We start from the raw sequence: 22,353 nt of genomic DNA on the forward strand, positions 1-22,353 counted from the left end.
GTTTGTTGTAGACCGGCCCCCTACTATTATAACATACACTTTTTTTGTCAGGACTATTATAACATATTATATAGAATTAAACATATCATATTTATCCTCTTACAATCAGTCGAGCAGGTACTAGCAGTGAATCTAAAACTTTTGTCAAAACTTTTGTCAATACCTATCTAGCAGTATGTAAATTTCTTACCCCCGCCATCATACATGAATCATGTAGGAATTTAGCCGAAGAACCTGATAGTTTTAATGAAATTTATTTTGACATAGAAGTAGAATCATATACTCTGAAATCTGAATGTCCTACAGCGCAGGAATGTGTTTAAGTCTTACAAGTTAGTACAAAATTTTCCGTGATATCTGAGTAACAATAACTATGGTAAATTACAGGTATAGAACTTCTTAGGCAATTCTAAATAAGTTGTCTTGCACTATCAAAAAAAATAAGTAGTCTTTTTCTTTCTGTCCACTTTTACAAGATGACCAATTTTACATGCCAAAACTTTTTATCGCAAGGTGTTATTTAAGAATAAAATAAGCAACCCCGCAGCAATTTCCCTCAGCTAGCAAATATAGGTCTTAAATGCATCCAACGCAATTTTTTGTACCATTATTGCTGAATCTTCAGGACTGGGAAAGCAATAACATCACGAATACTAGCAGAGTCCGTGAGAAGCATTACTAGTCTGTCAATTCCAAGTCCCTGTATATAAAAGCTTAGTTAGATATACCCTTTCCACTTTCCAAAGGTTGGTTAAAGCAATCAGAACTAAAAGATGAGTTTCCTAGTAAAAAACAAACTTCTTGTAAAAAAATGACACTAGAATTTGTAACTAAAGTTTTTATGTATTTTAAGGATAATATATTAGCTAATGCAGTTATATTTTTATTTAGATGAAGAAGATAAAAGATTATATGATAGCTGTTATTCGGTTGCATATTCATGCAGGCTTGCATTCAGAACCATTCATGTAGGAATATATATTTAACAAATTTAACATAAAACCTGTACCATACGGAAAGTTCAAACCTGACCATACCGAGAGTTCCACAGATAAAAGATAGTAGTGGTTTGAAAAACTAGGTTACAAGGAATCATGAATACATTACAAGCAAACATGAAAATACTAAGGCCATGTTCGTTTCAAGGGATTACAATTCCGGGAATATTCTGGGGAATATAATCCCATCATTATTAATCCTAGGGATTAAATTACCTTATCTCATGTTTGTTTTAAAGTATTAATTTTAGCATTGGACTATAATCCTTTAAAATTTTATCCCATGTTTGTTTTGAAGGACAATTATAGAATTGGACTATTAAGTATTATCCTTTATATTTTCCAATCCGATGTTTGTTTTACATGGGATTATAATTTACAGTCAGGGACTCGGGGGAATATTATTTCTAAAAAGTGATTCGTTAGAGAGGATTAAAAGTAAAATAAGTATTGAAGATACATCCTTTTTGCACTTATATATGTATTTTAACAATTTTGGGAAGTTGTCAAAAGTTGGCGACTTTGGAAGACAACTTTTGGCAACCTACCAACTCCAATAGGTAGGCAACCAAGTGTGACATGCCACATCAATTTTGGCAAACTCTTGGAAGCCCTTACTGGAGATGCTCTAAGAGTACTTGTATTTCTGTAATTGGCAAGTGGGTCGAGAGCTCGAACCCTCAGTGGAGGCATGTGGTTGTGACTATTTGAATTTCTGTAAAAAGCTATCCAACATACCATTCCTGAAGCGGGAGGCATCCCATACTCGAGGGCTGTAAGAAAGTCATCATCCAGAGTCACGTCATAGGAATCATCATCACTTTTTTTTGCTTCTGCGGAGGATACTTTTGAAACTGATGCAGCTGCTGCCCTCTTTTCATTGTGCTGCCTCACTTGATCTTCCAAACGTCCTCTCTGCAGTAATTTTGTAAACCTTTTATATAATAAATTAATGTGTGTCTGAGGGCATCAGACAATACCAGAAGAGCACATCCATTGTATGTTGATATAAACTAAGCCGGTACTACATAGCAATGATAGCACCCAAGCTACATAAATTTAAACCTCGCGAAGCCCTCACCCCCTTCTTGAGAAACCAAGAAGATTCTTAATATTTAGGAACATAGAAAACTGGTGACACAAGTAAACTCAAATATATTTGCATAATATAAAGTATGATTTCCACCGCAAAGCAACTCCGATTAGGAGTACTTTCTCTAAGAAATTAAATAGATAATATGTTAAGTATCATAGGGGTAACTTCTACTTGTGCTCACACCACTTCATAATTTTTGGTTAGAAACAAGACAAGGTCGACAAGAACAGGGTCAACAGCGTAATGTCTTCTTTTTACAAGGTCAAAGAACTATGGAGATGGATTTCTACGGCCAGATATATATTAGAAACATTACTGGAGGGATAAAAGGATAACCAAAATACTGGACAACAAAATTAAACAAAGGAGACATATATATAATACGTGATCGGTGATCATAAAGCCATGACTCTTGAACATTTTTAAAAGCATAGCCGTGACTCTTGCACATTTTTAAAAGCATAGTATCTTCACTATCTTAGCTAAATAGAGAGAAACGAAGTGACCCTGCCAACAAGAAAGGGAAACAAGAAATACCTAAACACATTTAAAACGATCACATCTTTTGCATTACAATTTCTAGAAAGGAAAACACTATAATGTCGTTTGAATTATAGTATGACAAAAATTAATATCATACTAAGTTCCCAACCTGATATAAGTCTCCCATGTACATCACAGGTCAAACAACATTCTTACATGTTTTACTCTTGTTTACAATATATGAGCATATCTATATAGCTCAAGGGAACCATTAATCCACTTTCCTATCTTCCCTGGTCACTACCGCTGCACCATCTCTTTTCTCTTTCTTATAATGTTATGTTAGTATAAGTATAATCACTATTCCACATTCATATATATGGCTAATCGTTGTATAAGTATATTCTATTCCAAGCACAAAATTGTTTCAACAAACAAATATAAAAATTAACAATTAGTCTCGTTCTTTCTGTCTTCCTATATACATGGGTCACTGTGTGCGCATGTTTGTGATTAGTAAAATTTATATTTTTTCATAATTAGTAGGGTGCATCTCCTCTCTCTGGACTCCTTAATATATATGTATATGTTATTTTGTGCATATAGTTTTGTGTTCTTGATCTACAAGGAAAAAAACAAACCCACATTATGGTTTATTGATGATTTAATATTATATAGGGAAAGGGATAAAAGAGTTGATGAACTTCAAAAAGAGAAAAGTGATGGTGTCGATCTGGATTCCATTTACAATGTTGAACATTCCTCTCTTCAGGTAATATAATAGTATACATTATACAGTTACACTACTATTAAGTGACCAATATAACAATTCATAGATTAATGGATATCTAATCCACACTTAATAACTAATAATTGAGCCTGATCATGAACATTATTACATTATAATGAAGCATCTTCATGAGGCTGATCATGAACTAACTCATAAAATTTGCCATGAGCTTTCCAGCCAAAACCTGATGTGACCAAGCTCGTCTCCATTACAAAGTAAGCCAAAAATTTGTCTATAAATGAGTTAACCTTTAGCAAAGTACTTATCAAGTCGAGAGCCAAGCCACTCGGGAGCTTTTTGGCTCATAATAGCCTTAATTGCTAAAAGAGGTTTTAGAGTGCTTCAGTAGTAACACATATACAGTGGAAAACAACTATAGAACATCTCAACCAAAGTAGAACGTTACGGTGTATCTGGATAGGGAACTGGAAAGGAAAGGATTGGTTGGCTTAGGAGGGGAAGGGTTGGTTTGATAACGGACGGGTTGGATTGAACCTTATCTTGTTTGGATGCAAGGGTCGGGTAATGAGGGGTTCAACCTTCAACCATTGCCTTGTTGGGATGAAAGGTTAAATATCTGGTTCGGCAACCAAGGGTTGAAATACAAAAAGCTTGAATTATTTTATTTAGAATATTATTAAATTAAATATTAGTTTTAAAATAGGATTTAAATTATATTTTTAAAATGAAGGATATAAAACAATATTACTATATTACATATTATGTTAAACGATTAACATAGCAACAACTGGTCAAAATATCAAATAAAGTAAAATACGATATATCAACGAATATATATCCAATTTATTCAAAATTTATAAACTGATTTAAATAGTAATTAACTAATTATTTAGAGCTAGGAAGTGTGCGGGTGAGCGGTACAGGGATAGGGGAAATTTGACAAATTAAAAAATATGGGGAGGGGGGGCGAGTACAGCAAATATCTCGTAAATAAGAAAAAATTAATTAAAGTAGTCAATTTAACCTGGTGGTTTCAACCTTCAAACAAAAAAAGCCCATATATACATACACGATACACACAGACTCTGGAGGAACAAGCCAAACTAAAACCAATTGATATCAATCGATACACATCTAGATAACACAGATCGATAACTAGAAATTCAAGACGGGGATGACGAGAACTGAGAACAGATCCAATTGATATCAGCGGAAAGGAACGGGACAATGACATTGAACTGTGAACGGAACGACGACGAGGAAGGGACGGCGATGATTAGAGCTCAGTCATCTCTTCTCTCAAACTTCTTTCTCCCCTCAAACTTCAAAATTGGGGCTCTTCTAATTGAAATGGTAAGTGAAAGTCAACAAAAAAAATACGGTCTCTGCCCTTCCCGCACCCCCACGAATCGGGTCTGTAAACTACGGGAACACGCCCCGTGGTGCACCCCGTACATATCCAACAGCGCACCTGAACGTATTTAGTGCGCAGTACGCGAGAGTAATGCCGTAACCCTGCTTTCCAGTTTTAGATTGATGTAATTTTTGACTTTAATATCACAAAACTCATATAATTATTAAAAAATAATAATATTCTCCAGTAAAATTATCAGTTGATTCAAGTGTTATGCCAATATTATAATAAGAAAATTTTCAATTATGTGTGTGCGTACATATATGTACATTAATTAACTCTGCAATTTTCAGTGGGTCCCAAATGAACACATGGTTTGTCATTTTGACTTATGCAGAAGAGGTTCAGCAGCAAGTAGAAAAAGTAAGAAGAATGATTCAAACGCTCCGACCCTTCCCAACACCCCAGATTGGGGTGTTAAAAAAATTAAAGTAATGAGAATTGAAATCTAACCCCAGCTCAACCCCTTCAAACCCAACCCCCTTCCTCCAATATCTTTCCAGACATGGTTTCCCAAATTTGAACACTTCCCAACACTCTATCCAAACACACCCTTAAACTCCTGTAGCAGGAAACTCCTTAGTTATATTTCTAATCAAATAGCAGGACTATGTGAAGAGTAAAACAGGCTTGATTATTGTTAGTTGTTACTGCATACCTGATCTAACGGATCAGTCAATTCAGAGAAAGCATTTCCCAGTTCACGACCACAAATGAATAGTTCAAATCTCTCTGTCAAGCCAGCATGCCTGCATTAAATTAGATGTTGTCAGATTCTTCGTCATATTTCAAGCAATTATTGAGTATAACAAATTGAAAATAACAGCATCAATGTTTATCTACAACAGTTAAGTACTCTTCAACACATTTTTAAAAAAGGGTAAATGCAATTCAAGATAATATCAGAAATATAACAGAAGATATTTCGAAAGGAAGTTTAGGCTTGAATGTAGCATAACACATGTGGAGTTTTATTCTTGCAATAGAATGCCTCTATTTATAAAACCCTTTTTAGAGTCGCCACTCACCAGCTAATCCTAAAATCCCTGGTGCGTAAGCAAGCTACCCTTTAGTAGTCAGCAACCCTCCTAAGCCTTGTTTTTAGGAGTTACCTGGGATCTTTTTAAGCTCATTACAGTATGACGCTCTATTCTAGTAGACATTATACTAGAAAGCTCCTGAGTCAACCTCTAATCTACAAGCCAGTCAGCAGGATATATGAATTTCTTCTCTAAGAGAACAGTACAACGGGTTTATATAGTTAGCAAAGAAAGGAAGGAATCAATATATAGCTAATAGCTAGCCACTTTAATATGAATAAGAGAGTATACCATGTAGAAAAGATTGAAGTTTTAAGATAATGTTGCTGTTGATGTATGCTTGTCAAAATGAAGAAAACATTAATTAGGTACAGAAAAAGTCCCTATAGAGGGAAGCCTAAACCACATTCCATGTTGGGACCATGATTTTCATAGCAAAAATACAGCAATGCTTATGCATAACAAAAACTTTTAAAATGTATAACATGTATTGTTTCTTTCATATTTACTGATATAAAAGAGTGTCATTATTCTCTAATTTTAGTTTGTTGTAACAAAATATTATTTGCATGCTTAATCTTCACCACTCTGAGAAGGACAACTGTACATACACCTGTTAATGTTATTTCTTTCTTATCAGCTTAATCATTTAAATATAAAACAAAAACAAAAAAGAACCACCCAAAAGACCATTCAGAATCTTTTTGAAAATTTCCTGAAGTTCATTTTGAAGCCCAATGATACAAACTGAGGCATACATTAAAACTTAAATATCTTCAACTATATAAAAAAATGTTCAAGCCTTGTTCTGTCAACAGGACCAACAAGTCCAACAGAAACCTAAAAAAAATACTCTAACAAATGTGTTAAGGTCAAACATATTCGGTAATTAGCATATCATAGGCATTTTAATAGGAAAACATTTTCCAGAACAAAGCCCAGTACCTTCTGTGTGGCTTAGCTAGAGGAGATATTTCGATAGGGTAGTCCAAAACAAATGTTGGCTGTATAAGTTTTGGTTCTACCACCATTTCAAAAACCTGCACAGATAAATGAAGGCCTGGATTAAAAACTTTAACTGTGACAACTGATATGGTGGCAAGTAACCTGGAATAGAATACTACAGCTTTTACATAGCCTGTGATAGCTATATTCTGTATAATATTACAGACATGTAAATTCTCTTATACTCTAACGTTCTGTTTGGGCTGGGGTGAGAGTGTAATGGAATTTGTACTTTGTGAGCCAACATTCAAACCTTCCAGCATTCTGTTAATAGAAATTTAAACAAAAGTAAAATCCTACCAATTTACGAATGAATTCTCATTTTAACCTCCTACTTACATCCTACACAAACATTATCACAAAAAAATTGTACCGTTTCACTTTCTTCACCCGCACTCTTTGTTCTTTGCACCTTTAATTTAGTACAAAAATTCTATTTTCATTCCCAATCCTAACTTATCCCGTACCTATCAACCAAATGGAGCGTTTGAATTTGTACAAGAAAGTGCAGTCTAACCTCATTCAGCACATGACCAATAGATTGACATGCCCGAATTGAGTTTGCTTCTTGATTATTGGAACCCATGTTAAGTGAGCTAAGTGTAACGTCTTTCGCTTTATTAAGATCACTACCAAACTCAGCAAAATCAATTCCAGTAGCTTCTTTCACTAGATTATGCATAGTCTCTCTCCTCCAGGGTCTTTCAAGGCATATTTCCACACCCTGCATGCATGTAAAGCAAATTAGTTCAAAAACCTTATGATGCTCAGACTCTTATAGAAGGATCCGACACGGACATAAATCAGAGTGTCCAGCTCTTCAAACTCTAAAATCAAAGACTCAGGGACACGTTTTATAAGGATCCGACACTTGGATTTGGATACAGCAATTATAATTTTTAATATAATATGATACTTTTCCTAAACCAATATCTATCATTTTATATAAAGTAATATATAAACTTTTGAAAAACAAGAGTAAAATAATACATACATATATATATATACTAGTTTAAAACCCGTGCGATGCACGGGCTTTTTAAATATATATTATTTATTAAATCATTTTTATATAATATTTTTTGAGAGCAAATTTAATAGAGTAGTGTTTTAGTCATGTTGGTTAGTTTTTATAATAATTGATATTAGTAATTTCTATTGGTAAATACATATATTTAATATAATGTAATCTTAATAATGTATTATCGTTAATAATAATTATAATTTTTATTTAATTGATTGCATGTATTGTTTAGAACTAAGAAAAAATAAAAATTATAAAATTTTAATATTGTTACTTTGAAGATTGAAATCTTGAATTTTGTTAAATAGCCTAAATAAAAACTATTTTTCATATTATTGGGAGAGTATTCGAATTTCGAACCATGGCTTATTAGTAAAAATAGACTAAATAGAAAATATTTTTTACTATGAATCTAACGACTAATGAAGATTTAACGGCTAATAATTATACATGGTTTTATTTATTATAGCATAGGGATAGTATATAGATGCACCCTGAGACGTAAAATGATAACTTAAACAATATCTTAAATAAACTATATCTTAATTAAACAAAATTATAAATTAAATCGTTAATGATAAGAAGGTAATGGGGTTTGTAAACAACATCTTTAATCACATATGTTAATTAATGCGAATGGTTGATTTCAGAGATTTTGTCTGTTTTGATCAATAGTTCGACGCTGTCTGAGCAACAGTTGTTCGTTTTGCTCAACAATCGGAACAACACAACCAATGCGTAATTTTATAGTTAACTTTAATTAATTAATTAAAGTAATAAAATATGTCAATTAGAATTAATATCAAGTAGTTTAAGTTTTAAATTTTAAGGGTAATTAAGTAAATTCAGCAGATACTGAACGACCGATTACCAAACTTTGAATGTTTCGTTTATTATAATATCAATTACAATAATATAGAACTCAATATAAATTAGAATTTAAATTGGTAGAAGTTAATTTTAATATCAATTATAATGATTTAGAGTTCTATACGAAATAGAATTTTAATTGGTATAAGTTGACTTTCAAATATAATTAAAATTAGAATTGACTAACCGACCAATTAAAATTAAAATACTTAAGTAAGGATAATTAAGTAATTTCAGCAAGTACCGATCGACCGACTACCAAATTTTTAATGTTTCGTATATTATAATATAGTATAGAGATACATAGATAGTACAGAAGATATATAGATGATCAGTATATATTAAAAAGAATTGTCCATAATATTTTTAGAGAAAGATTTGTTTTATTTTGAGAAAATAAAAAAGACAACATGCTTTACTTAAAAAATGTATAGATTAAAAAGAATTGTATAAAATATTTGTAGAGGAAAAAGTTGTTTTAGTTGGCGAAAATAAAAAAGACAACGTATTTTAATTACAAAGGTAGTTGGTTAGATATTAGTTAAGTTAGGGCAATTGAGTAAAATATTAAATTTTTTAAGAAAGGGCAATTATGTAATGGAAAGAAAGACCATAAAGTTTCGTATTTAATATAAGGGTTAAATGCACTTTGCACCCTCTTATTTTGTTTCAAAAACAAATGTGTATCAAGAGTATTGGAAACCCAGTTTGCACCCCTCAACTACAACCCGCCAATTCAGAAAGCACCCCTTCGACGATTATTATTAAAAAAGTAAGGGGTAGAATGGTAATTTCAGTAAAATATTAACTAAACTAAATTTTTTATTTTCCAGATTATATTAAAAACTGAATTTATTATTATAGCTATAAAATAATAACTTTAAAATTTTTGAATAATATTATATAGTTGAGTATTGAATTTTATTAAATATTAACGCCAAAAATTATATAATTCTACCAAAATTAAATTCAAAAAAAAAATTATTTATATTTTAATTGTATACTTAATTTAATGTAATTATTTCATTTTAAATTCTTTGACGTCGTTATGATTTTAAAGTGCATTTAATGAAAATATTCTGATCAATATTAATATTTAATATACAAGAAATCAATTTTATAAATATTTTAACTTATTTTTGAAATTCTAACTAAAATTTATTTACATTTTAAAATGAAGTTCATGTTTTACCCCTTATTATTTTAATTATAATCTGCAAAAGGGTGCATACTGAATTAGTAAGTTGAAGTTGAGGGGTGCAAGTTGTATTTCCGAAAGTTCTGGTACAAAATTATTTTTTCAACTTTGTTTGAGGGTGCAAAGTGCATTTAACTCTTAATATAATAATATAGATAGATAAATAATTCGACTTCAAAAATCAAATATTTTTTTATTTGTTTATGTAATTGAATTGTAAGATAATGCTTACTTTAATTATATTTGTCTTTGCATTAATAGTAAAAATTATATAAAACAAATATTTTTTATCGTGGATCCGTACAAGATATATCCGCGACAGCTACTGGTTAGAACTGCAGATAGTTTTGACTTTTGCATTGATTAAAGAATAGAGGGTTTTTGCATTGTCTTAAACGATTAAACAATGAGATGAGATTGTTGTTGTTGTCGATAAATAAAGATGATGATGCTAAATTGTTCTCGTAAAACAGTTAGGAATTTATGGATTGCTAAAGTTAAGAAACTTAACAAAATCTTCAAGTAAAATAATAATTAAATAAAATAAACAATTAAGTAGCTGAAAAAGATAATTTATTAGTTATTAGTGGTTATAATATTATTATTCTATTTATTAAATAAACTTGTTCGTGATATTTAGAGAAGTTTTAATTGAGAGAAATAAAAAAAATAACGTGTTATAGTTGAAAACGATTTTTATTTCTTTTTCTATTATAATTCGATTACTAATGCTAATAAAACTTTTTAGTAAAGGGTATTTCAGTAAATTCAGCGTGTACCAAAAAATAGGTACCGTACCAAAACTTTCAATATTTCGTCTTTTATATAATAGTAATATATATATATATATATTAATTTATAACAAGTAAAATGTCAGAAGTTAAAGCGTTAAATATATTGTATAACGAAAAAAAATTATATTGTATAACTAACAATTAGAGACAAGTTATTATATGTTGTATGAGATAAAGTATCCATTTTCCGGATGGCATTCGGATCTGGATCCAAGTGTCAGTATTCGTGTCGTGTTGACACGGGTACGGCTGGGTTTTCCGAAGAGTCCGAGCATTACAGCAAAAAACTGATCCTGATACATCTATTAAAAGGTAATACACATTACTGAAGTGCATGCCACAATGACTTCTAACTTTAAGTTATACCCCATATCAATTTGCAACAATAGATGAAACAGAGTGAGGAAGTGATTGCAAAAGCTAATAATTTAAAAAATCTGGAGCAAATTTAATAAGATAAACAATAAAAAAATATATATCAAGTATACTTAGCATTTCTTGTTGGAAAACCAGTTAACTGACCTAAAAGGCTAAAACCAACAAGATCGAATGGGTTGGTTAGCTATATTTTCTCATCTATGATTCATATTAATTGGACTCATATTAGGAATAAAAGCATATGTTTGTAACCAGGAATGGAGCAAAGAGGTGAGCACACTGTGGTGACTGCTACCTCAAGTACCCGTAACATTCACAAAATCAGTACTAAAATATAATAAAAAAAATTATTCTTTTAGATCTTGTACTTTTAACACTAAATCTAGAAATACTTACATCCCCCCCCCCCCGCGTCTTCCTTCAAATATTAAATAACATTAATACATGTCCTGTTAACATTGATAATTTTCAAAGAAACTACAAAGTTATAACATAAAAAATGACTCATTCTTTAAACCCAAAATTGATGCAAGCCACATTTTGACAGGCTTAACCTCAATGCAGGTGAATTACGATGCAAAAAATACTATTCAATTATATGCAGTAAAACTACCAAAAATTCAAGTTAGGTATCTAACTAAGGCCCTTAAGGGACATCTAATTGACCACTGATTACTTAATTTCAACCCACTACAGAAGACATGTAAATTACTTTTCCTACCTGATAGTCAATTATAAGCTTTCCCTGAACTGCTATGGCACATCGAGTTACAATTTCTTCAGCCATGTTCATCATGCTTTCATAATCTGAGTATGCTTCATACATCTGTAAGAAGCTAACACTAGAAGTGATCAGTGGTGGTATGGTGGGAAAAGAAATTTGTAATTACTGCTAGTACATAAGCATGAAAAAGAAACCAGTGTTATTTAACTAATGTATTTCAGATCAAGGCACATTACCTCTATTGTAGTGAACTCAGGATTATGACGAGTAGAAATGCCTTCATTTCTGAAAATCCGGCCTATCTCGTATACCTTTTCAAACCCCCCAACCTGTAACGTGTAAAAAGAAAGTTCTTAAAATATACATAAAAGAAGCTAATGATATTCAGGACGCAGAAGAACCTATAAGGTTAAAAAAAAACTTTCAGATTTTGGAGAAAAGATACTACGCATTATTCATATTATAATCTACTACCATTTATAATCTATAAATTTGTAGCAGTTCTATGAAAAGAAGGATGACATTCATTATTTTATTAAGATAAGAAGATGCACCAACTATCTTCTTCTTTCAAATTAATCTCAAATAAATTATCAGCTAGTTACGTTTAGAAACAGGTAACATATGTAAACATAAGGAAGGCTTCAAGCCCGTAACACAAGAAGAATTTGAGCAGGCTAAATTCTAGAAACAAGTGTTCACAACTTCTGAATTTGTTGACCTGCGTATGGCTATTTACACATAAATGTAAATCAATGTGTGGGCACAAACAGACATGTAAGAAATTAGAGGAACGTGATCTAGAGTATAGACCATTTAAAAACAAGAGCTATCTCAATTGGAGTTAAATGCGATTCTAAATGAAATTGAAAAAAAAATTGCAGCAGTCAATGTGTTCACTAAGGCTCACTAGCATTCGTTTTAAATGGAGCTCTGTTGCGATTCTCAAGTAAAGATCCCTTCCAAGAGAGTTATGGTGTGTAATGAAGGGCCTCGCTTCTGCTCCACCAGCTGCTCCCTGATAAATTACAAAATATAGTAAACAATTATGTAACCCCAAACCAGTCATCAAAATAACAGATAATCAAGCCACTTACCTAAACTGCACAAAAAGGAAAAAGAGGAAAATGGAAGTAAAAAGACAAAATGCAGCAATGTCACAGTACATTCAGCGTGATACTTCAGACAATAAACTAAATCAAAGCCATAAATTATCAAAAAAGATCATGAGGGATGCTTATGATACTATTATTAGTTATACTACAAGTATATTAACTGACAAGTTGACCAAGTCTCATGTGAAAACATTCCAAAATAGAGTACATCAAATATTTCGAGACATGGACAACAGAACTTTCAACAAATCGCAAAAAGGAAGGAAGAGTATAATTGATATTTGGTGACCCCTGCAAGCGATCAAGTTCCTATTTTTGGTAAAGACCAGAGCATAGTCAGGTAACCTCAAGTTCAACTGCAGATTTAAATTGAGTAAATTTTAATTTTATAAATTTTAAGGAAATTGCGATCAGGCTAGAGAGATCCTAAATCTTCTATACAATAGTTCAACAATTTTCAGATTTCTGAGCTTTTTGATACCTTATGTCAATGTCTTTTCTGCAACTTATAACACTTGGGTTGAGTCCTGGCTTTGAAACTTCAGATTTGGCATAAAACAAAACGGGCATGATTCTGGACCAATTTTGAACACCCCCATATAATACTTGCGAAAAAGTAAGTTTTCAAATGAAACATACGACATTCTAGGACATTAAACCTCTAATTTCATACAATCTTAACCGATAATAACTTGAGATGTGAACACATACATTTATAATAATGAAGTAAATAGGATATGAGGTACAATGGATAAATGCATATCTGAGATTTCAAGGTAAAAATTAATATGTGCAATTTCAGTCGCTTGTTATGGGGCACAAAAGAAATTATTTGGAAAGCTCCGCAACTAGCTGAGAAAGGCATTTTATGGGTCAAACTAAGCAAGCTAGAAGTCTAACCATTTGAGCTTCAGTCGGTATAATGTGTGAATACTTTTGTAAGCATATGTAACATAATCTTTTAAATTAAAATTTGCATAACCCCCCCCCCCCCGACCCCCCAAACAAGGTACTTTAATAAGGAATTCAACAGAAAACTCAACAATATTGACCAAAAAAATTTAGCTTAATATTCCAGGACAGCTAAAACCAGAAACAATTCCAAACCTGTAAAACTGGTGTTTCAACTTCGATGAAGCCTAAAGATTCAACTGTCTTGCGTACTTCTGATACAACCTACTGAATTTGTGCAGAGGTTAGCATCCAATTTTTACCAAGTCATGACTAATATAAGCAATGACAAGCCTTACATGGGCAATAGGCAAGAAGACATAGCATGAAGTAAACAAAAAATAAAGCCTCAAAGGTTACGGCAGCCTTAGCGCGGCAAGGACTATAAAGTATAAACTGTAAACTAGATTCTTAATTTCATGGTGCCACTACACTGTACAGTATATAATTTAGATTAGGGAGTGACAGGCAAGAATTTGACTATTATAGGACTATGTTAAGCAATTAGCTTCTTGTTAAAACATGCTAACATGTGACGGTTCTTTGCATCATTTTCTTTCTTACCTTTAACAAAAAAAAATAAAAAAAATTCCAAGACCCAAGTTCTAACAAAATGATGGGAACAGGAATTAGTATAAGAGCATAAAAAAAGGTGATTTTATTATTTGTAAAAATATTGGGAAAAAAACATATTAAGTCACCTTTGCTCTTTTACGGAATGTTTCAGCTACCTCGGGATTCGCAATCATATCAACATAGCTAAACATAGAAAAAAATATGTTAAAATTTATAAGCAAAAGGACACTTTGCAACATCATAAAAATAAAAGGTTGTGTAATTGGGAAGTGGCTACTATATTGAAGAGCTAAAAACAATTACAAATTGTAATCAAGAAATTCATTTTCAAAAAGTTGTAATATAATTTAGACTACAAAATATGTGACAACAATAGAGTTCCCTGCATATGGAATCATTGGAAAATTATTGAGTAATTACATTTTTCTTGTTACTACCATTCAAGAAGACAAGTTCTAGTATAATAACCATCTCTCGATTTATGGATATCCATACTATTTCACTTTGATTACACCTTTAAAATAAAGTGATCTATTTGCTGTCATGTCATCATATCAGTAGGACTGACAGGAGTAGAAGCATGGGATATGGCAGAATGAATGAATATTTTTTTTGGGGGGGGGGATAAAAGGAAAGATAAGGACATGAGAGAATGGGGTCTGAAGAAAGACACGGGGATTGAAGAAACACGTGGGAAATTGAGAAAGGTAGCTTGATGACGGTTATCATATACATGAAAAACAGAGTGAGATTTTAGAATTTTCATTCCTGCATAATTATTTACCCACTTTCCCTTTATCAAACAGATTTTGTGTTAGAGCTGAGGCCAGGCCAGCCAGGCTAACATCGTCCCGCAGTAAAGTCATGAGTAAAAAGAGTACTGAGTAGTAGTATTAATCAAATATTTTATACAAAAAAAGGAATACGATTTTTACATGATAATGATGCACTATATACGATTTCCTGGAGATATATTATAGTGAAACACTACAGAATTTAACATTGCCAATTACAGATGAATATCCCTCTCTGGAAAACAGAATGTTTGGAAAATTTACCGCTGACGATAGCGCTTATCAACATCTGTTAGACCATGATATTTGTCTGGTAGCGGAAGCAATGATTTAGTAAGAATAGAAAATGAGTTTAAACATACAGAAAGTTCCCCTGCAAGATAATTAGTGAAAGAATAACCATATCAGAAATTTAGTGTATGCACAAGAAAAATAAGTACGCCAGAAAAAAGGTAGAGAAATTAAGGAATTACTATTAAGTTGGCACAAAAGGAAAGTATAAGTTAGAGGTATATGATAACAAGGATATCACTCAGAACAGTGGTTTAAGTTGGATAAGTCACAGACCACATACTATCCTTCATTAAGCACTACGCAGATGTGAAAAAACAATTTAGCACAACATGAGTTTAAATAGTCACCTTTCTCTGTCCGCTTTATGGAGCCACTGGCCCCCAGAATATCACCAATATCAACAAGTGCCTTCAACTGCTCGAACTGGCTTGCAAGCCTATCCTTCTCACAATAAAGCTAAAACCAGAACTGATGATTTAGTATACAAGAAGAATTCCTTAGGCAAATTCACATAGAAAGGAGCAAAATATAAAAAGGTGAGCACATAATGATAAATTGGGTGACAATCATTATATCGGAAGATGCTAAAAACAAAATCCTACTTTTAGCACAACTTTAAAGTTTAAACCAATTCGATAAGCCTTATAAAGACAACATTCAGTATTAACCTCAACATAAAAATTACTTTAAAGGTATCAATCAATTGACAGTATCTGAAAATAGATAGTTTTTTTAATAAAAGATCAAAGAATTTTTATTCGAAGAACATAAACTTTCAACTTGTAGAATGATATGAACCATGTTAACATTTCAGTCATTTAGACTAGTAACTCTGTCTCAAAATACAGTTGATTAACTTCAAAAGAAAATATCCTCTCGGGTAAGATTTATAATAACATGTGAATATGAATAGAAAAGCATCAAAGGTAAGGTACAAAAGGCATCTAAAACAGCACAAAAAACGAGTACGAAAAACGAGTAGAGAAATCAGGAAAACCTAGACAAGTATCACAAGGGAAACAAATTACACAAGGCTCAAGCTTACGTTAAGATATCAAACTCACTCACATCATAAAGGCTCAGTTCAATGGTTTAAGAGACTCGTTTCATGGTTTAATCGCTTAGGCTCACTGTTTACTATGTAGTAGAAAGTAGAAGATGTGATAGAATATAGTTTTAGTACACTATGTGATTAGAAAATTCTGCCCATCTTTACTTTCTACTGATACAGAAATAAGTTCTCTAATTGTTTCATCTATTAATTTGTAAATACTTGGAAGCCACAAAACATCTAGGCTACACTATTTAGACTAGAAGATGGGGATTGACTTGTAACAAATTTTTGCAAGTAATGACCTGAAAGCAATCAGAGAGGCGGTGACCATTTACCCATAACTCAGAATTAAAATGCCAGACTAACATTGTGCTCCCGAGTTTTAAAATGGAGAGAAGAGAATAGCAAGGGAGAAAAAATAATAGAGCAGAATAAATAATTAAAAATTGACAAGTCATGCTCCCTTCCCTTGTAGCTACGCATTTAGTAACAAGAATAATACCAACAAACTCCTAGACAAACTATGATATGAATTATCTAAATATACTTTGTTATAATAAAAGAAATGTGTATCAATCAACCTGAATCGTCCCTGAATCATCCCGTAAAGTCAAAAACGCAAGCTTCCCAAAAGCTCGACGAGCAACAATCCTTCCTGCGATGGAAACACAATCCTTGTCATCATTAGACTCTTCTCCGTTTGCTAGATGTTTGTATAACTCTTGCAACTGATTAGCAGAATGAGTTCTATCCCACTTATAAGCATAGGGCTCAAAGCCAGTAGCTCTCAATTCCTCGACCTGTAAATAAACACATCAAAGTACAAGAAATCGAAAATGAGTCAATAGAAGGTATAAAGCAAAGTAATTAAGTAGTGAACAGCTCAATGCCTGGAGTTACAATCTTAATTAGTAGAAGTTTTTAGTATTAGATCAATCAATACCACAGAATTGCAACTACAACCAGGGGCATTTCAATAATTGGCAACTCCATATTATTCAGAAGCTAGTAAATCAGGAAAATTAATAACAGAAATTTAGAAAAGACTAAAATTGAATAAACAAGTGAATTGTACCTTTTTGAGACGGATAGAGCGAACAGCGTCTCTATCGGAAGTGGAAGGCGGAGAAGCGGAGGTAGAGGAGCGACGGCTCCTAACGGCGGAGGCGACGGTGATTGAAGAGGGAGGACAGTGAAAACAGAGAGTAGAAGGAGTAAATTTGGAGAAAGAAGCCAAGCGAAAAAGGTGTTTCAGGGGATGTGTAGTAGAAGATATCACTCTCAGCGCTTCCATTGCCCCCCCTCCAATTTTAAGTATGCACCCCACTTCCTTCTATTATCCCCCCCTGTATAGCCACGGTTTTCGGGGTAAAGTGTATTTATTGAGAAATTTATGGGCCGTTTAATTGGAGAAAAATTTTCTAGTTTTCTTTTCTCCGGTTTTCCAGGGGCCGTTTACTTACATAAAATTTTGTAATTTCTTAAAATTTTCTCACTTTTCTATTTTTAAGAAAATATATTTCAAATTAACTTAAATAAAAAAATAGAAAATATATATGAACACTTTTAAATTTGAAATATATAGTTCTTTTATGTAATCAATGAACAATTATAAATAATGTTATTGTTAAAAAAAATATATTATGAAAACTTGTTTTAAAATTATTTAATTATATTTATATAGTTTTCAATATTTGTATTATATATCAACTTTTATGTATTATTATGTTAACAATTTCTTTGTGATTAATTTATTAATTTAAAACTTTTTAAATTTTATGCGAGTTTGTTTTGTCTTTATTTTAAAACAAATGTATTAATATTAATAATATTAATTGTATTATTATTAATAATATTCATGTATTTCCATAAGAAACAATATAATAATATATTATGCATATCTTATATAAAAATGTAGTGAATAAAAAGGGAGTGAATGTGTGTATATTAGGGTTAGAACGTGGATATTAGATTAGAATGCGGGTGTTTTCTGTTTTCTTAGATTAGAAAACAATAAAAACTGTTTTCCAGAGTTTTCTCATTCCTAGTTATAAATCACAAAACTGTGTTTTCCATTATTCTACTTTTCATTTTAGAAAATATGCAAGTTGAACACATATTCAAGATTTTCTATTTTCTAAGAAATTTTGTATAAAACTATTGAAGTAAACAGCCCCTAAAAACATGTTCAAATGCAAAAATTTTAAAACAAAAAACTAGAAAAATAGAAAACACGACCCGTGTTTTCCAAATTATAACTACAAATATGAAAAATGTGAAAAATAACATTTTGATATTTTCTAAATCTAGAAAAGTGAAAAACATGACACCAAACCCACTTCCATCCCTGCTAGACACAAACATTTTTATTTTTTTATTTTTTTTAACTTTACTTAGAAAGTTAACAAAAAAAATAGCATAGTCAACAACTCATATACTACTAACTTAACTTATGTGAAGGGTTTTTAGCACATAAACGCAACGAAAACGTAAATTTAAATCTTAAAAAAAACCGAAACCCTCCGCAGGATCCATGCGAAAAATAATATTTAGTTCGTAGTTCAATATGTTTACCTTAAGCTTTACGTTAATGAAAAGATGGAGGTCTTTAATAGCGATCCAAGAACGATGAACGGAAATCCCTAGCAGCTGCTCCTCAAGTGTAAAGCACTACACCGGTATCCACCAAGAGTACAATGTTATGGAGGAGGAAGAGGTTGATAGAATTAATTGCCTCCCTCTTGTTCTACTTTAGAATTAGGGTTAATTATTTGGGTTGAGGCAAATAGGGTTTATAATAGTATATTTATAGGCAAAATTTTCAGCTGAAAATTTCCCATAAAATATTATTATTATTAACCCTTTAATTAATTATTCTTATTAACCAATTAACTAATAATTAAAACATCTTTTAATCATTAATCCCTTTTCTAAACACTTTAGAAAAATAATTCTCTCACTTGATTTAATTTCCAAAATTAAATTCTTAATTAATAATATTAAGAATTAATTAAATCTCATTTAATCAATTATTAAATCTGCTAATTAATTATTTATTTCACAAATAAATAATTACCAGTCATTATTAATTAATTCATCCACCATTAAATCATTCTCTTTTATGGTGTGACCCTGTAGGTTCAATATTAAGCCGGTAGCAGAAATAAATAATAATAAAACTATTTTATCATTATTTATATAAATTCTATAATTCATTAAATATGATTAATTAATAAATTAATCATATTTATTCTACATCGTGAGGGATACTTCTCAGCATATCGCGACTATCCGGATAATACGAATTCACTACTTAGAATACCAAGAACCTATTCAGTGAGTAGTTACCGTACAATCAATTCATTCTACCCTGCAATGTCACGATTAAATACAAGGCATGGATCTTGTGTCAAGCCTATCTTATTTAATCATTTGCTTTCCCATTCACTATGTTTAGTTCTATTTAATGTAAATTAGAAACTCCTTTCTAATTTCATTCACTCTGGCCAGAGATTCCTGAACTAGCATAATTGGATCAGCATTGAACATTCTCTTCCTTCACTGAAAGGGGTAGATCCTTTATTGATCATACACTATCTTCGTGTACAAATGATGACCTCAAGTCTAAGCATACTTGTACAACTATCACTATGTGAACAACTGCTGACACATGAGTGAACTACATCAGTTGTTCAGCTGTGTGAGTCATGTTCAGTGAACTTATTCTATAATAAGCACCTACATACTAGCTATAGTGCCACACAAATGTCTATGAGAACAGACATCCTTCATAATTAAGCAAGCATAGTATGTATCGATCTTTGCGGATTACTAATTACCAGTTAGTAATCATACGACCAGGAAATATTTAAGTTTAGAGTTATCATCTTTTAGGTCTCATTATTAAGATCTCATCATAATCCATAAAAATCTTTACTCTAAACTATGGTATATCTTATTTAAACATTTAAACAGATAAAGCCCGCAATAAAACCAAAACAAGTCTTTTATTAATATCAATGAAATCAAAACATATTACATAAAAGTTATTCATAAATCATCATACATGATTGGACCTAGGACACATCTCTTTCATTCTGGACCTTATAAATTTTCAACACTATAATATAATATCTTTAAATTAAAAAGTATAAGACATATTTGTAATAAAAAAATTCAAAATAGTTTAATTTAACAATTATTTTGTTAGTTTGCTTAATATTAATATTTACATTATAAGAGGGAGCTTAATAATATAATAATTAATAACTTATATATTAGAAAAATAAAGATGAAACTTGTTAGGAATATGTTGTGAACTTGATGATAAATTAAACAAAACACCTTAGTAGATTTGACTTAGTGAATTTTGTAGCACTCGACGGATGATCAAATATAGTCCCGACGGATGATGATTTGACATCCATCGAGTGAGTAGCTTATGTAATAATAAGTATTGTAGCACATTTCCGCAAACAACTTTGTGTAGAATCTGTAGGAGCATATGAGTCGTGTTGACTACTAGTAGATATGCATAATAGGTTTATTAATTATAAATATGAGATGTCTTGTAATTCTGCATAAGTGAAATGGAGTCAAGTGACAAATAGCTACCCGACGGATGATCAACAAAGCCACCCAACGGATGATCAACAAAGCCACCCGACGGATGACAAGCATGTACCCGACGGATGATCAAATTCAAATATCTGTTGACAATGACAACACAGTCACATGCGTCGAGTGTTTGCAAAAGGAATGTGGCAGCCTGTTTAGCAGGGATTTGAGAACAAAGAAGCATTACCATTTCCATGTTATTGTGAAGATATTCAAATATGTTGGAATAAAGTAGTGAAGTAGCATGGAGTTAGACTAGATATGTTTTATTTTATTATCTTGTCTTATTATCATGTAAACTTGGTGATATATAAACCAAGTGTAGCAAGTAGAACAATCAACGAACTAAGCACACACATTTTCAGAGAAACATTTTCAAGCGGTATTCTGTAGCATTTCTCTGTAAGTTTAGTTGTTCATACTTGTAAGCAGCTGTGAGCTATTCAAGCTTCACAGAGTTCTTACTCGATATATATATATATACATATATATATGGTGGATACTTTCGAATCCACCAGAAAATTTTAAAAGCTTGTGCTTTTATTACTTTGTGTTTTGATTCATTTAAAGTATTGTTAGTCCCTTAACAATATAGCAAGAATTACAGAAGGGGGGTTGAATGGAATTCTTGAACCTTTTTCTCGAAATAAAAATGTTCAACTCGAATATAGATATAATGTTTTGATTAGCACAATGCGGAATAGAAACTTAATTGAATCAAAACATAAGTAATTAAAAACAAGAGTCTTTAAAAACTTTCTGGTGGATTTAAACAATTCCACCAGATATATATATATTATATATCGAGAGGACTCTGTGTGCAAGAATGCTCACAGCTGCTTACAAATTGAATTGCTGAGAATACAGGGAAATGCTAATAATTCTGCTTACAAAGATTTCTCTGTTTTTGTGTTTCTCACCCTTTTTCTATTTGCTACGTTCTTGGTTTATATATTACCAAGATTACAAAGTCAAAAAGACTGAACAAATATAAAAACTATCAGTCTTAAGCTTTGCTGCTTTTCATCCTCTATTACCCGGTTAATGGGCTTCCACAGTAGATTTGTATACATCTCGACGGCTGTGCTCAGCTTTCACTGTTCAACTGTTGTTTGAATTCTTTATTAGTTGAGTACATGATCATCCGTCGGGTTGTTGATCATCCGTCGGTTGCTTT

General features: G+C 31.6%; 1 protein-coding gene across 1 annotated transcript; it reads right to left on the reverse strand.

Moving 5' to 3' along the window:
• Nucleotides 1-280: 280 nt before the first annotated feature.
• On the reverse strand, nucleotides 281-17,917 carry LOC141684345 (lysine--tRNA ligase, chloroplastic/mitochondrial). The gene is made up of 14 exons (XM_074489267.1): nucleotides 17,635-17,917; nucleotides 17,141-17,359; nucleotides 15,853-15,961; nucleotides 15,476-15,584; nucleotides 14,543-14,600; nucleotides 13,998-14,066; nucleotides 12,686-12,793; nucleotides 12,012-12,104; nucleotides 11,773-11,877; nucleotides 7,305-7,511; nucleotides 6,728-6,822; nucleotides 5,401-5,491; nucleotides 1,737-1,913; nucleotides 281-700 (listed from the first exon to the last, which is right to left on the reverse strand). The coding sequence occupies exons 1-14, from the start codon at nucleotides 17,851-17,853 to the stop codon at nucleotides 608-610; spliced, it is 1,752 nt and encodes a 583-aa protein (XP_074345368.1). The 5' UTR covers nucleotides 17,854-17,917; the 3' UTR covers nucleotides 281-607.
• Nucleotides 17,918-22,353: the final 4,436 nt, after the last annotated feature.

The sequence above is a fragment of the Apium graveolens genome, chromosome 9, assembly GCF_009905375.1.
Source record: "Apium graveolens cultivar Ventura chromosome 9, ASM990537v1, whole genome shotgun sequence".
NCBI classification, from domain to species: domain Eukaryota; kingdom Viridiplantae; phylum Streptophyta; class Magnoliopsida; order Apiales; family Apiaceae; genus Apium; species Apium graveolens.

What these genes read in the sequence shown, in the direction of transcription:
- LOC141684345 (XM_074489267.1), bottom strand. Translation starts at nt 17,853, where the DNA reads ATGGAAGCGCTGAGAGTGATATCTTCTACTACACATCCCCTGAAACAC. An exon ending in GCTCTATCCGTCTCAAAAAG is followed by an intron (nt 17,360 to 17,634) that starts GTACAATTCACT and finishes GTTTATTTACAG; the next exon opens with GTCGAGGAATTGAGAGCTAC. An exon ending in CATTCCGTAAAAGAGCAAAG is followed by an intron (nt 14,067 to 14,542) that starts GTGACTTAATAT and finishes CAAATTCAGTAG; the next exon opens with GTTGTATCAGAAGTACGCAA.